This window comes from Melanotaenia boesemani, chromosome 7 (assembly GCF_017639745.1).
Source record: "Melanotaenia boesemani isolate fMelBoe1 chromosome 7, fMelBoe1.pri, whole genome shotgun sequence".
Taxonomy (NCBI): domain Eukaryota; kingdom Metazoa; phylum Chordata; class Actinopteri; order Atheriniformes; family Melanotaeniidae; genus Melanotaenia; species Melanotaenia boesemani.
This window is the reverse complement of record NC_055688.1, coordinates 27,882,902-27,900,383: the sequence shown is the minus strand read 5'-3', so window position 1 is coordinate 27,900,383 and position 17,482 is coordinate 27,882,902. Positions and strand designations below refer to the sequence as shown.

The 17,482-nt window shown below is 38.1% G+C and overlaps 1 protein-coding gene across 2 annotated transcripts in view; it reads left to right on the top strand.

Moving 5' to 3' along the window:
- gabrb2a (gamma-aminobutyric acid type A receptor subunit beta2a) overlaps positions 1 to 17,482 on the top strand; it is a 31,563-nt gene that overhangs the window by 2,649 nt on the left and 11,432 nt on the right. For both annotated transcript variants that reach the window (XM_041990788.1, XM_041990787.1), the window contains exon 4: positions 10,016 to 10,236. In XM_041990788.1, the coding sequence (XP_041846722.1) occupies positions 10,016 to 10,236 (221 nt within the window). The remainder of the gene's footprint in view (positions 1 to 10,015; positions 10,237 to 17,482) is intronic.

The window sequence follows — 17,482 nt, the reverse complement described above, 5'->3', positions numbered from 1 at the left end:
GATCCCAGAGAAATCAATAGCATCACCGTGCACCATGACCAGGAGGATGGAGCTGGTGACCTGTACTGGGTGCAGCGCTGCTTTGATCTACCTCATCAGGGACAGCTGCATTTAAGATTAAAGTGCTGAGGAGATAAACAACCGAAAAAGACAAGGATTAAACTGGTGAAGGCATTGGTTGGAGGAGAGGTGAAGGTTATTGTGATCACTTTTTTTACCGTAGTCTTCAACGTTTTCATGCACTGATGGAAGCTGAGGAGCAGTTGCTGTGGATCTTTGTTAAAATCTGCAGTCTGAGCAACTTTAACCCTTCAACATAATTCCAGTTTTTTGAAGACTATTGTTCTAAACTTCCAGTGTGAAATATTTCAGGTGATCTATTGTAAAAAAAAAAATAAATGACTAAGATGATAGAAGACTAATCATGGCTTTGTTATCTTAAAGTTAACAATTAATCTAAAAACAGTGCAGATTTTCTTTGCCCTTTTAAGTGTTGCAATGCCTGTTCTAATACCAATCAGACAAAGATTCCTGTGTAAAAATGTCTACAATCTGCAAACAAAAGACAAAGTTTTTGGTACATAAAGTTATTTAGTTCCCATTTGCAGTAGCTGTAATGACCAATGAGGTGTTAATCTCAATGGATACTAAATTTATAAAACTCATCTCTGCTTATACAAAGGCATGGGACAGGAAGTCTTATCCTAGATACAAGTGATTCATGATCGAGATCTCTGATGGTCACAAAAGAAAACCCCAAAATGTGGGCACCCACAAAGGTGTAGTCATTAGGTTCCCAGATTATTTATAATGTTGTCTAATTTGTCCTTTTCCAATCACAGCCCCCAAACCAAGACAGTTACATTTGCTGTCATAGGGGACGAAGAGCTCTATTAAAGGACAAAAAAAAAGCAAGCTAATTGTGAGTGGTTGTAGTAAGTAGCAGGAACGTAAATATGGCCTTGATGGTAAAAAGCTGATCCCAGAAGGAAAAAATTCTTCAAGCAGGTAATGAAGTCATGTTATAATAAAATAAATAGTTCTATACAAAGCCTGTATTTTTGTCATAATACAGAATAGTTTCAATCTCATAGGTTGTTTTAATATATTTTTCTGATCAGAGTGCTTTCTAAAGCTACGTTTCACATTGATAATGTCTTTCAAATCTGTCGTAGTTATGCCTGGTTTCAAATTAACACAGTCTAAGAATGTGAAAGAAAATGGAGGACTTTGCTGGATGGAGTGGAAAGTATATGAGTGGATTTGCAATCAGTGTGGGTGTGTGCAGGTCTGGCATCGTGTTGGTGAGCAGAAATGGGTTGCAGACAGCTGCTCAATCTCTAATTAAAGACGAAAGTGCCTGTGGTGAAGAATGAACTCTACGTTTTGGTCGAAACTGAGTGAAGCCATTGTGGCATTTTTGTTCTCTGCTGACACGAAGGGCATCATGTTTGTTAAAGATTCCTGTTGCACTTTCTGTGTAATGCTCATGTAACAGCCTTTGTGTGTGTGTGTGTGTGTGTGTGTGTGTGTGTGTGTGTGTGTGTGTGTGTGTGTGTGTCTGTGTGTGTGTGTGTGTGTGTGTGTGTGATCCACAACATTGGCCCATTGAGGCTCAAAGGTCAGCCATGTTGTCAGGCAATAAAAATGTGCAGGTCAGTCAGCACCGTGGCAGCAGCCTCGCCTGCATGACATTACAAATGTGCTATTCTGAGAGGGAAGTGTCCTCCGAGTACGAGGTGTGACCACACATCCTCTCTGGGTGGACAGTGCTGACTCACTGGGGTTAGTGCAAAACACAGCACAGATATGATATCATGACTGAGACCCTCGTTCCATCATTTGATTTTGTCTGTCTGTCTGTTCAGCTCTGGCAACTCGCTCCATCACTCATCTCCTTTACTCAGCAGCTGAAGTTTGATTTGCATAATGCTGTTTGTTTTTGCTGAAACCACACATCCACAAACCAGACCCCAGTTACGGTGCATTAAAAAGTGTTCTGCACACAGCCAGTGGAGCTGATTAAATACAAGTCAAGTCTGTTGTCTCAGCAATGCATCAGTGCTGCATAACAATGCCTCCTGCATGCAGTCCATATGTTGAGTATAGCTGCAACATTCACTGCGAGGCAAGAATAAGAAGTGAGCTAAATGAACATTTTCTCTCCTCATCTTTTCTTCCTCCTGCTTGTTAATTACATGTAAAGTACCTGAGGTTGGTGGTTGTTAAGAGGCACTGCCTGTACTAAAATACTGTTCTCTGAATGTTAATTAGCTCAATGTGAATTATAAGATTTAAACAAACCAGCTGTGGTGGCTTCTGGAATGGAGGAATTAGTGGGGCGTGAGTGTTTCTTTTATTAAGATCATTATCCTGACAAGCGCTGGTTTGTCTCTGCGAGTAAAGGGGTCTGGCCATCGGATAACGGCAGCCGATGGGCAGAGGGAGGGAAACACGGGCCCTGACGTTTCAGCACAGCTTCTCTGAATTAGCAACCATTTTGATCTTGTTTGTCCAAACTGATCCTGTTCCATTTTATTTTCAGCTTGTGGAAAATAAGCTGTTATTTTTACTCAGTGTTGCCATGACAACACAGTCCTTTTTTTTTCTTTCTTTTTTATTTATTTATTTATTTTTTTTCTTTGGTGGATCTGGAGAAGTCAAGGAAAAGAAAATGAGACCTCCTTTTTCACGGATTTTTTAAAAGGTTTTAATAACTGGTGGTCCACGTGAAGGTTGATATTGTTATTGTAGGTGCAAGAGCTTTATTTATTTATTGTTTTTTGCTTAGATCCCAAGCTGAAGTCCCAAGCTTTTACCAGAATTTCAATGATTAGCGCTAAAATGGGGATACAATAGCCAACTTTAATTTTCTTATTAACATTTATTCAATATTAATTAGAGTTTAGTCTGACAGTTTTACTACAATCACATCCAATTTATTTAGTAGAGCCTTTATTTTGCAAGTAGCAAATACTCAGTTTTTTAAGCTGTATCCAGAAAATATTCAGGATTTTTGTGTGATAAATTTTCTACAAGTCAATTAGTGGTGTGGCTTTCTAAATAGGTGTTGATCAAAACTACATAGATGTATGTTTATATGCAGATAGATACTGACATTTTTAACATTTATCATAAAGGATTTTTGTTTTTCATCCATTGCTGCTTTGACTTGCTGTTTGTCTTAAAAAAAAGTTTAAGACATAAAGCAGGTTGTCCAGAACAGTGCCATCAGTTATGCTGAGTGGATGCACAGAGAAACTGAATAATATATTCTGCAGCATAATTACAGCATAAGAACAACAGTTAATCCTTAAGCTTTCTTACTTGCATGCTGTTAAGACTTAAAATGACAAATCAGCAGTTTTCTTGTTGGTTTCTGTGGTTATCAACAGTTAATGTCATTAATATCAGTCACAATCTTTTTTTCATTATGCTACTTAGAAAAAAAGGGGCGTGTGTCTTAAAACAAGACATTTGTTAGCCCACCCCTATAGAAGTCTTTCATTTTGATGACTCCCTTAATGATTCTGTTAGGCACTTTGTCCACTGAAGCTAAATAGCTGAAAAATGACCCATTGGAAAGAGTGCCACAAAAGCATCCATGTAACTCCCTTGAGGACGTGTGTGGCTTACAGCTCATTCAGAGCACTCAAACTACGCCTCCTGACCCCTAATGTTTAAGATGACACCCGTACTTAAGCAGATGCACGGAGACCACAACAAATGAGTAAATTCAGCTTCATATTTTGTCATGCTATGTACAAGGACCGTGCTCCAGCACACACGAGACTGAAATGTATACAGAAAAGCTTGTTGACATGTTTCTTTTCTGAGTTAGTTTACCTGCTTATTAGTACAGAAGTTTTATGTTTTATCCAGGTTTTGATTATATTACAAAAAAAAGTCTTGAAATGGAACAAAATAAATCTGGTATCATTTAAGTGTCCAGGTTTTTGACCATATTTTCTATAAAAAAAATTATAATTTGCTTTTCAATAAAATATCCAGGTTTCTCAAAACTAGAATGAGACCAGATTAAGATGTTTAAATTAGGAATAAACAGAAATCAGGATACTAGTAAGCATGTAAACACAGGGTTTGTCATTATCAACTGTTTTTGTCCCCTTCTGCTGCCAGATAGGTCTGCAGCAGGGCACATGAACATGTTGACAATATGCTGTATGTCTGTGTGCTCATGGGAAGCTGTAGAGAGATGAGGGAAAAAAGCTCAGAACAGCAGTTCATGGATCTGTTATTTTAGCCCTTCCTGGATGTTTTTCTTCCCTGCTGTGTACTTACTATGACAGTGCAAGGAGGATGACCATCACAAAAATGACCATAAATCAGCATTTTTGAACAACTTATGAACAACTTAATTTTTCATTTATAATTATCTAAATATTGTATTGAGATACTTTGAAATAAATTTCTTTATATTTCTTTCATAATGCAATAGCATAATGTTGCACATGTACAATCAGGTCAAAGATAGGCTAACAAGCTTACTGGACATCAGCAATTACAATGCATTTTTATTTATGCTTACAATTAACTTCTATTCTATTTAATTTAGTGTAACAGCTGAGACTATGTTGGTGAATACACTTATAATTCTGAGGGATTAAAACTGTGAAATATAATAAACAAATATATAAGAAAAATAATAAAAAATAAACATGTAAATGAGTTTTTGTAATTTCAGTTTCTCCAGATTTAAATGTACAAACCAAGCAGAAGACGATGTGTTAAGCTCATCTATGTGCAGCTTCTTTCCATGTCACTTCTGACAACTGATGTAGATGTAATGGAGGACTTGTAACAACTATAGTCTGACAGATTTCACAGGGAAACACAAATGTACTCCTTGTCACTCTGTCAGGTTTTTAACAGCAGTTTGTTAGCTGAGAAACACATCTGCAGTGAGACACTGTCTCTGAGCACCCAGCCTTGATGTTTTTTTACATTAGCACAGCTTTGTTTAAACCTCCATTTATATCTTCAGTGCTGTCAGGCTTTTTATTTTTTATTTTTTCTAAATGTTGGTGCTCTCCACAAGATGTCTCCTTACTGATGTTCACTGGGCATCTGTGGGATGGTAATGGAGTTTCTTAGAAGTGCTTGTGACAGGGAGACTGCAGGTCGCCTTGGAGACCAGTGCTCCAGCAGGGGATGGACCGACTGATAGTTATCTGCTGCTAATCTTTTTTGGGATGCAGCAAAATCCTCTTACCTGGTTTTCATTGTCTTTTTGTCTGCAGCAAAAGCCTGAACTGCTACTTATTTGCAGGAGTCCTTTTCAGTCCAGGAGAGATGAATCAAGGAGGATTTTCTCTTCTGCAGTATACAGTACATTTTACAGTGACTTAATATTGATGACATGTTATTTTTCACACACTGAATATCAAATATACAGAAGAAAATATAATAGCTTAACAAAACACACAAAAAACTTGTAATGTAACACAAAATGTATTTCCAGTGTAGCAGTCTTCATCCCAGATCTAACTGTCTGAACAATTACTCTGACTGTACAGAGATGAGAGGCAGCTTTATTTTATGTCCCTTTCTAAGTTCAAGTGATGTCCTATTGAAAGTAAGCAGCACCATCTGTGAGGCCATAATTATGCTGCCATTTTACAGCACAGCCAGGAGGCATGCAGGCCCAGGTGTTTTCAGTGCATATCTATACGGTGAAAGCCTCAAACTTACACAAGGCACTGCACACATGACAGGCCAAACACTAAAATGAGGACAAACATCTCGAGTCCGAGCTTGAAAAACTTAACACATCACATTTCAAAATGTGCTCAGCAGGTCTTTTTCACGGAGCAGATTTTCAGACGCCACAGTATGAAAAAGAGCACAACAGAATTAATGAAAACCGAGCTCCATGTAACTGCTTCACTTTCAGGGTCCTGGATCACTGTCGTGCTGTCACAGCTCAGCGGGATTCTTGAATAGGCTTCGTTAATGTTATTAATAACACCTGTGACTCTCCTCCTGCTGTGAAGCATTCTGGTTTTGTTAAAATCATCAGTCACTTAACCAATTAGTGAACTGAAGGAAAATTAATAACCAAACTATTGGATAATTAAACAGTCTTGTAAGCGAAATATTAAAAAGAAGCATGACAAACTGTTATTTCCAGCTAGTCAGAGGTGGGTGTTTCTTACTTTTGTCTGTTATTTTATTTAGAAGTTACATGTTTGGATTCTTACTCACTGGCTTAACTTAAGCCATTTAAATTAATCTTGTACTCACCTTTTTTCTTAAAAAAAAGGTATTTAAACCCATATTAAGCTATGGAATCTTATTTACATTGTAGTTGAGTGAAAAGACAGAAAAAGAGCTCATTTAGGGGCTTAGGTCTGTGCCTGAAGTCATTGGGTGACATTGGAGTGCACCCGGGACATGTTTCCAATCCATCACAGGGCCAGGGCGCAATCAATGAACCAGTAAAGATAAGTTGGAGCAGTTAATATAAAGTTAATCTTCTAGTCGATCACACTCAGCACACCTGCCCTGTGATGGTGTTGGCAGGGGTACCAGTAGCAAAGTGAAGCTGGTCCCTGCAATAAACAGAGCTGGTATATTTATTGACCACCCTATAGCTTTTATACTGTCTTCTTTAAACCAGACCTTTTAGCCAAAAACAATGATTTTACTTAACAGCTGACTGAAGCTGCTTAAAAAATGTCTGATGCTAGGTTTCGTTACATGAACAACGTGTCCTGATCAACTGTGTCCACTAGGAGGATGAATCAGACTAGTTTTTATATTTTGCTGTTAGGCACTTCTTTTGATTTAACAGATAGTACATGTTTGTGCTTTTCCGGGCTTTTTACTTGTTTTTACCGTCTCATATTTGATATTTTGTGATCAGAGTGGTGAAATTGTGAGTCAAAACTAATTAGTGGCAGGACACATTGCTCAGCCACTCATATGTGATGATGCGCAGCAACACAGATTGTTAATGGCTGGGAAAATTGTGACAAAGTAAATGACTGATTTAAAAGTGATGTGGTGTAAAATCCACTACACACAGGATTTACATATTATTTACTGCACTTTCATTATTTATTTAGAAAAGATTACAGTATTCCATCAAAATGGCAAAAGGTGGTGCAAACCAGTGTGATATACTACAGGGGATGCTGCTTCAGTGGATGATGTACACCAAGCCTACAGGCAGCAGCTAACGATCCCAGAGGTGGTAGAGATATCTGATCGACGGCCTGATAGTGAGACAGAGGGGAACAAGTGTGAGAAGAGGGTTCAGTGGGTACTTGTGTAAAAACAGGATAAGGATGCAACTATCCTCGTTTGACTTTTCATTCCTAAAAAAATAAAGCTCAACATGGCAGCAGCTTGTGTATTTTTAGATGCCCTTTTTACACAATGTTTTGGTCACTGCATGCAATGTACGATAAGAGTTTAGGAGTGAAAACGGCAATTGCTTTGCAGTGTCACGCAAATGTGTTGAGATAGAAATAAAAGAAACACAGTGATAAGTAATGATGATGGAGTAAATGCTCAAGGGCCTTGTTTCAAGGACTGCATTTTTTAAAAAATTGTTTTCCCACTTACTGATTGCGTTGCAACACACTGTAAGCAAGCAGATCTGACTGCAGTGCTGTGTTTTACTGTGGCTGTGTGGGTGTAAGTCTTTTTTTAAGACTGAGAAGCAGTGAAAAGAGACTGAGAAAGAGAGGAGGAGGTACAGTTTACTGCCACATCTCTGAGCATGTGTAAAAACAAACCGTACAGTATAAATACATTTTTTCCTGCTAAGGTTAAATTGGGGAAATTCTCCTGAATCTCTGTAGCTTGGGTTGTTTATTATGCAAAACCAGGCAGCAAAAGAAGGAAGCCCCAGCTGCAGCTTGCACTTTGTATTAGGAGGGGTATCTGTAGAACAAATAGTGGCTTAATTTGTTTAAGTAGAAGCTGTTTCTTTCTTTCTTTCTTTCTTTTCCCAACTCAACCGTCAGCCAGCTGAGGACGTTTCCCTCTGGTTATTCAAAATTATGCATGGATTGTTGAATATTAACTTTCTGACTCCCTGCCACCATACAGTCTGTGGCCTTTAGAACATTTCAATGGTAAAATTACAAGCATTATTGATGTCATTGCTCCCACCAAAGTGAAAGTGATCATTGCCCAAAAGAGAGCTCTGTGGGAAAATGCCACTGTTGAGAGCTGAAAAACAAGAACGCTGAAAAGCAAAGTTGCAGGTTCACTGTGAGATCTATAAACAGAGACAGGATTTATATCCTGGAGCTGAGAAATGCAAGACAATCATTCTTTTCTGACATTATTGCTAAGAACAGCAATAGTACTCATGCCTTGTTCATTACTGTTGGCTGACTAACTTATCTTTCTATGTCAGTAACCCCAGAACTTCTATCCAACTGGGCCTGCAATGAGTTTGCGTCTTTACTGACAAAATTCAGAAAATCAGGCAGTATTCATTGCTTCCATTCCAGGGGCAGGACATATGTCATCACTGTGTCCACTCAGAGGAGACATAAACTCCATGACACACTTTTTTCCAATTGATCCTAAAAACCTGGATGAGATCATTTGCCACTTGAAACCCTACACTTCCTGTCTTAACACTCTGTCAACAGAGTTTTTCAACAATGTCTCAGGATGCATGACCTCAGATATTTTACAGATTGTAAACACATCTCTGGCTTCAAGTGTCTTCCCTCAGACCCTAAAAATAGCAGTCATCAAGCCACTCCTGAAAAAGAAAAACTACAGGCCGATATCAAACCTCCTCTTTATTTGTAAGATTATGTAAAAAGCTGTCTTTCAACAGCTACACAACTTTCTGACACCACATAACTGCTTTGACATCTACTAGTCATGTTTTCAGCCACACCACAGGACTGAGACTGCTCTAGTTAAGGTCTTCAATGACATCCACTTGAGCACAGATAGTGGCAACTTTTCAGTCCTAGTACTACTGGATCTCAGTGGTGCATTTGAGTAATCATGGACTGAGACCTGAATTTTAGCAATTACATTGAAACAGGTGTGAAGTCAGCCTATCACTTACAGAATATATCAAGCATGAAAAGGGCTGATGTTTCAGCAGGACTTAGAAAAACAGGTTTATGGATTTATCTTCAGTAGACCAGACTACAGATGCTGTCCTTTGCAGGTCTGCCTAAAACATCCACCAAACAGCTGCAGTTAGTCCAGAACCTCTAGCCCTCAGGCCTTTACAATAGCTTCCTGTCTATCAAAGAATTGACTTAAAAATTCTGCTGTTAATTTTCAAAGCACTGAATGGTCTATGGTCAAAATACATTCTGGATCTTGTGGTTTGTTATGAACCAACCAGATCCCTCAGGTCACCAGGATCAAGTCTACTTTCTGTTCCAAGATTCAAAACTGAAAATGAAGAGGCAGTTGTCAGTTTTTATGCTCCTCACATGTGGAACCAAGTCCCAGAAAACTGTAAGTCTGTCAAAACTCAGCAGTTTTAGATCAAGGTTAAAATTTTTACCTATCCGCCTTTTAGCAAAATTCAAATTTTTTTTTCACAGTATAACTTTAATTTCTTTCATTTTATTTTATTTTTACCCCTTTTCTATCTTTATTTAGTGTCTTTAATTTTTAATTTTTTTTAATATACTTTTAAATGCTTCCTGCTGTATTGCTTTTAATGTTTTATGTAAAGCACTACATAAAATGTGTTATACAAATTAATTTGCCTTGCCTCCATCCTCTTTTGTCTGACCTTCTTCCTATGCATAGTCCACTCCATGCCATGACACGTGTATTGAGAAATGTAAGCAAACATGCTACTGGTGTTTGATGTAGCTTAGATGGTGGTGAAAATAAAGGATTAATTGATACTGGAAATATGTAGCCAATCAATGTAATACAAAGGTGTTTTAGAGCTACAGCATCATCATTGTTATGACTTTTAACTGTACTCTTGGCTTTAAATTCCTTCACTAACACTTAGTAAATGCCCCCCTGTCCCTCTTACTTCTAGGACTACACCTTGACCATGTACTTCCAACAAGCATGGCGGGACAAGCGTCTCTCCTACTCTGAGATTGCCTACAACCTGACTCTAGATAACCGAGTGGCTGACCAGCTGTGGGTCCCTGACACCTACTTCCTCAATGACAAGAAGTCCTTCGTTCACGGCGTCACGGTCAAGAACAGGATGATCCGTCTACACCCTGATGGGACGGTGCTTTATGGACTCCGGTAAGCCATTTATTCCTTCCCTTATAGTGTCATGATTAGTGAATCGATTATGCAACTTATCAGGTGGAGCCATTTTTAAGCTTCATCTTTGTGCCTCATAATTTCTCTTTGCAAATGTTCTTATTATTAATAAAAACAAATTATAAATAAACTATCCTAAACAAATTAACTGTCTTAGCCACAGTGAATAAAATGACTTTTGAATCCAACCTTGAGTTTTACTCCATTTGCAATATTAAAGCTGTGTGTGAGCAAATATGCCCCCCTCCTCGCTGCCAGGATTGCATTTTGAGTTTATTAGCAAGATTGAAAGGGAGCCGAGACAGCATGACCAGGAGAGGAGGGGGGGTTGATCGTATGGCACCTTTTAGCAATAAGGTTAATCAAAGTGTTTTACAACAGGAATTTATTGAAACAAGACAGGAAACAAACATTGATTAATTTAAAAAACAAACATAAAACAGGATTTGCAACCTGTAACTGAATATAATACGTTATTGAGGAAAATTAAAAATTTGTATGTACCTCATTAATAAGCAGTTTATAATTAGCAAGTCACAGTGGAAGTTGATCTCACCTTAGAAGAAAATGCACTTTGATTAAAGGCACTCCAGACCTGTCAATGTGTGGGGTCATGAGGGAAATTTAATTGGTTGTAAAAACCTATTGTGTACCCTAATTTACACAACTAGTCACAATCCTTCTGTTCATCTGAATGCATTCATACCTCATGTGCTTTTATCAAAGTGATTGAAATAAAGCTCAAGATGTCCTGAAGCAGAATTGTATTCTACCAGCTGTGTATAAAAGGAGCTGCATGTCTTCATATTGTAGCCTTTCATATCTCCTGATGATCATCAATGTCAATATTTGATTAGTGGTGATCAATAATGAAGCAGGGTGGTGCAAACTGAGTCTGATTGTGTACAGTGGTTCAGCCCATCTAAAAGACGTAGTCTTTGTGGTGCTGGACTGTGATGAGTCTTAGGAGGCTGTCATCCATAATTGATAACTCATAATCAATAATGTAGCAGTTCAATACAAACACTGAATGTGTATTTGTACTGATGCTGTGCATTTGCCTGCACAGGCTAACATAACCCGTCCATCGCTTTGCGACTGCCTTCTCTGATCTGTCACCAGCTTTTCATTTGTTTATGCGTGTGTGCATGTGATATTAGTTTGTGTGTGTGTGTGGTTGTGTGTGTGTAAAAGCTAAGGTTATTGTTGCTAATTGAAGATGTTGCAGTGTTCAGTCATTCTCTCTCTAGACTCAGAGGCCCTTCTTGCGCAAAGACTGTTTAAAATTTTAAGTATCTGCACTGCACCAGATTATTCATCGGTACATTTGTTTCAACAGTCGAGAAATGTAATTTAAACACTTTCACTCAATTACATAACCCTAACACACACTTTTGCATAACAGCTGAAAAGTGGCCTAAGCATGGAGGGTTGTAAAAGTGTTGTAAAATGTGACGGCATGCATGCAGCAGAGATGCAGTTGTTACCTCAGATGTGTTGTCCTTGTCAGTGCTGCTCCCTCCCGGCTTCTCTGTTATTTGGTTTGTGGGTTTAGTGTGGGTTTTATTTGATGCTAGCAAGTCCAGACACAAGCTGCTGTCAGAGTCAGCCTGACCAGATGCCTGTGCGCTCTGAGGACACTGACACGTACCTGTAGAGACGGGCCGGCTGGTTGCAGCAGCAGAGCTTTAGTGGATGTGGAGGAGATGGCTAACTGAGAGAAGATGCAGTGACTCTGATAAGGAAACAGGATGTATGTGAACACGTGTCCTGTCACTGTGTTGTGATCTGCTGGATATGAATTTATTCAGGCCAGAGTCATCAGAGTGAAGATAAGCAGTGCTGGAAGAGGTAAAAATATTTAAAATATGAGGAAAAAGCAAGGAATAAACAGATTAAACACAGGTTAATCTGCAGTGTAGATTTATTTGTTTATTATTGTTGATGCATTAATATGAAAGCTGCCTTTATAAATAAATAGGACACATAAAAAATTTTTTAAAAAAAATTAAAAACTTTTATACTAACTAAAGAAATATAGATGTGTCCATTAATATAACAACTGATGATTTTTCAAAACTAGACTTTATAATAAATATTAAAAATGAATATGAGAAGCTAAAATGTTGCAATTCCTGGCTTAAGAGGAGATTGGGAAGAATAAATATAACACAATACATGACGCTAGAAAGAAAATTCAATGATTGTGCAAATCTGCCCAAAACCAAACCTTTAAAATGCATACAAACATGTTAGTCAGACCAAAATTGTACAAAGTTGAAACGCTTAAAACCAGACTAATACATCCTGATAATGCAGGTGGAGGTCAAATAAAATTACAACCAGATGCAGATCAGCCCAGGCTTGCTACATATACTCCAAAGTTGAAGCTTAGTTGTATATTAATACAGGAGACTTCCCAATAAATCTACTCTCATTCACATATTTCTCTGTGTTTTTGTCAGATGGTAAAACGTGTCAGAAGAGTGACTAAAAGCGACCCATTGAGAGAAGATGTCAACTAGCATAAAGAATTTTCAGACTTTTGTTTCGCTCTACTAAAACCCTGATTTCATAACTGCAGAGACACCTGACAAAATAAAAAAAAATGAAGCAACCAAATGACAATGTCTGCAGTGAAGTGAACTATACTGACATTTACAATGATCTCCAACAGAGGAAGTTAGAGGTGACACAATGTCTTGAATGTTTCAGTCCACTGAGCCACGGTGTCAAGCACACTTTGGTGAAGAACTCAATTATCCCCGTGTGTGTGTATACCGGGACAATTAAAAAGTGCAGGTCAAGCTAAAATTGCTAATAAACTCAACAGCGCATGTAGCGACACTGACAAAAAATTTGTTTTAAGTCGCTGGATCTCAAACAAAAGCAAACTCCATTCACTGATTCTGAATTACAATATGTAACAATTAAGACTGATTCTTTAATTAGCATTTGGTAGATAATAGCGTCTTTACTAATAAGATTCAACAAACAACTTCAGCTAACATAGTTATCATATAGCACCTTTTTTAACATATAATTGTGTAATACTGTAGTAAAATATGTTTACAATCTGGCAAAAATGTATTTAAAGTTTCTAATACACTTACCATACAGGCAATTGATCATTAAATCAAATTTTGATGCATTTATAGGAGTCGCTCATGCAACATGCGGTTTCAGAAATGTTTGTTTGTACTGGGGAAAATGCTACAGTTTTCCACTGTGTAAAAACAATTTAGCTATGAGAACTCTTTTCTTTATTTAGGCTGTGTCATCCAAGATCTCAGTGCAATATTAATCCATTTGATATGTGTTTTGCAGCATAAACAATATACTATCTGTCAGCAACACAAAAAAAAAAACTGATGTCATTTTTTTTTAAATTACACATAACATTTCAAATAGGAAACATTCTTCTGCATCATTTTCCAACAAGCTCACTCGTGTGTAAAGTTCTACTAATTTCTCATGCTATACATATTATAAAATCTCTGCATAATAAACATTATAAGCATCACTGGACTCAGAGGTGAACGTCTATTTGTGCTGAACCAACTGAACATTGTACCTAGGGAACACCAGTAGATTAAATTGTGTTTAGTTTGCAGGAGACGCTGGATTTTGGATGTGTGCTTGTGTGTGTGGTATTTTTGCTTATCTACGGGTGGGTGTTTGTGAGTGGGTGAATGTTATTTTTGGGGTGCATGCAGAGGAGGAAGGGCGAGGGTGTTGTTTACTCCTTATTCTCAGGGTATATTGTGTATCCCAATCCTGCCTAATCCTGGTCTTCAATTACCAGGAGGAGCAGAAAATTACAACAGTGCTCCCAACTGTCACTTTAGAGCTCGGTTTGACTCTCAGAGAGAGGCAGTCTGATCTAATTACCCAGCCCCTGAAAAAGGCTTTGCCAATATCACAGATACCGCCCAAGCTGAGAGAGAAACACACACACACATAACTGCAAAACACAAACTACTTTAAGCTTTTTATTTTATGCAGGGAGGGAGCAAAAAAGTAAAGACATTCAGTGCATGAATCCTGATGTGTGTTACTGTAAATTCACAGAGAAAGAAAGAGACTGAGGAAAGAGAGAGAGCTAAAAAGAAATACAGAGATGTGAAGGTCAGACTTCATTCAAAATGGAGAAATTATTAGGATTCTCCCCCCTCCCTCTCTCTTCTCTCAGTGAATATTGTAACTCCTTTTGTGAGAGGACATATCCTTGTGCTGTGGAGACTGACGTTGCCTTTTGTCAGGCGAAGAGTGTTCCACTCTGCAGCTCAATAGATCATATCCCATGGCCAGGAGGAGAAAGCTGCCCTCTTTTTATGTCAATACTATCAATAGGATCACCTTCAAAGTTATCCATCTAGCTCTTAAGCTACCCATTAAGCAGGATGTTTTTAATGCCCCATATGTGTTTGGAGTTGGTTTTATTCTTGAACGAAGAAACCTCTTCTTTGATTGGACATACTAAGACAAAGACTGGAACTTTTTTTGTTTGTTTACAGACATTTTATTTTTAAATCTGGCAGAAATGGCTGAGCCCAGAGAGCATTTCTTTATCCCAACATGGGCTCTATACCCAAAATGGAGGAGGCTATTTTATTTTAATTTAACTTCTTAAAGTATAATTTTATTCTCTTGTATGTGTACTAAAAGGTCAGTCTAGTTAAAGCTGCACAGGTCTGCAACCTGCAAAAATCCCCCTCTGCACTCTCACTCTGGCGTGATGCTCCCTTGAAATGAGATTCTGTCTGGGAATTTGCGGTGGTTGTGTTGTGTCCGTAAACAAGGTCATTTGGAATAAAGGTGCACAGGCTGCCTTAGGGGGGGTCCACACACACTCACGCACACAGTAACACACACATGAGAAGAGAGCCTGGGATGAACAGTGAGAGAACATGCATAAAAAAAGACAGCCTTTTTTAGAACTCCATGTCCTGTTAGCTCCGACACAGAGCAAATGTAGCGTGTTTGAATTGCATGAGCTGCAAAAGCATGGCCTCTCTGGGATGAGAAGAAGAGACACCAGCCCTGATGTTGACAAAGCGCAAACAAGCTTGTGCTTCATGATCACTGCAGACTCGCTGCAGTGGAGATGACGAAGAGAGGAGGAGGAGAAGCAAAAACGTGGAGGGAATCCTGCAAAGAACCCCTCATCCACTTCTCCGCCTCACTCATTATTAGCATCTTATTAAAGGTTAGCATGCACTTCGGACATGCCAGGGAATGCAGAAGAAGCCTCAGATTTTAAAAAGCCTTGAGACTTCTGCCGATGATGTAGGTGGGCTATAAATAGGCTGATATTTTTACCCCTGCCATTTTGGCCTCATTTCCGCTTCTCCCTTGTGTTTCTTCTGTGCCACCGTGATGATTTAGTAGTGATGGTGATGGTGATAATGGTGAGTGATGAGTGCCTTGCTGGTGAGTTCAACTTCCTAGTAACTTGCGTCCATCAAAGGGGTAAACTAGGACAGAAATGGCAGTCCTGTGTTAATCCCTTAGCGCACCATGGCCCTGCTAACTGGCTCTTATATAAGAGACATGAGAGCAAGAAAAAGGAAGAATGACAGAGCCTGAGAGTATGAGAGAAAGGCTCAAGTCCTCAAAAAATAAAATCCCAAACTTGCCAGGCATGGCCCAGTGGAGCTGTACGTTTTATGTAGAGATTTCAAATAAACCTTTCTCCTCAATTATTAAAGACAAAGCACTCTTCAAACAATAAAGTCCCAGTTGATGAAACTGCCACAAAACAAAATTTTGATTTGTGTTCTAGGACACTGCCTTCTCTCTCTTCTTTTTTCATTCTCATGTAATGGACACTAGAAAACCCAAATGAGCCAAATAAACCATTAAATTTATTCAAAGCTCAAGTTCCACAAAGATCACAGTTGCTGAAAAAATGACAATATATATGGAAAATTTTAAATTATTATTATACTTTCAGTACTTTCAAAACTTTTAATGGATCTTCTGGCCTTAACCCTGTCAAATTAATTATACCCAAAATATGAGTGAGGGAAGCTATACATATTTATGTAAATGTAAAGAAAGAAAAATTGGTAATCTTATATAGGCACTTTCCTTAATATATATTTTTAATAATATACAGTAATAATTACAATAATCACCTGGTATGATTTATATATATATATGTATACAGATATAGATAGATAGATAGATAGATAGATAGATAGATAGATAGATAGATAGATAGATAGATAGATAGATAGATAGATAGATAGATAGATAGATAAAGTGGCTTCTTCAACAATTCCCACTGTCATATAATTATAAAAGGAAAATTAAAGCCATAAACTGATGAAATGGGAATAACCATTTTTGACAGAGAACCCGTGGTTATGACTAAAACTTCAATCTATACTGGGAATTCTCCCACAGGCTCTTATTATTATTAACGGCTGCGTGATCCTATCGTGTTTTATATCCATCTGTGTGTTTGACAGTGTGTGTGGGTTTGACTTACAAGTCTGAGTATGGTAGATTTAGTCTCTGTTAAACTGTGTGTCCGGTCTCTCAGACAGTCTCGGGGGCTTGGCACGGCCGGGTGCCAGCCCATCTCAGCTCTGGCCACTTGTCATGTTTAGCAGGAAGTGCATTGCTCTAAGCAAATCTACCGGACAGAGCAGCCTTTTATTACAGGATTGTGTGACCAGAGGTTGAGTCCCTTTTTGTTTTTATCTCTTTATGGAATTAAATAAAACCAGTACCTAGTACATTACTACACACAATGTCGTTTATGTGATTTGCACCAGTAAATTTATCTGTTATTTGGTAAATTATGCAAGACAGCCATTGTAAATCTTTTAAGGTTAAATGTCCATTTTCTTTTAGCATTGTTTGGCAATCACATCAATCTCGTACTGTATGAAAAAGATTTCTAGTAGGCTTGTGATTTTGTTTACTTCATACTGTGAATACTGTTTTCAATGACCTGCTTAAGGATGGGGCACTGTAACTTGTATGGAATTTAAACAAAGCACAAGTGCTTAAAAAGCTTAACTTGCTGTTAATTTACTGTCTGTTTTCATGGTTAACAAAGTCCTTCTCAGCAGTTGATTATGCTAATCTTTTAAGTTATATACAGTGATCAATTATGTGCCTGTTTATACAAGAAAATAAATTAAAGCAACAACAAAGAGACATACCAACAACTTTGTGACACTGCGTCCCCTGGGCCTCCATCTTGCATCCT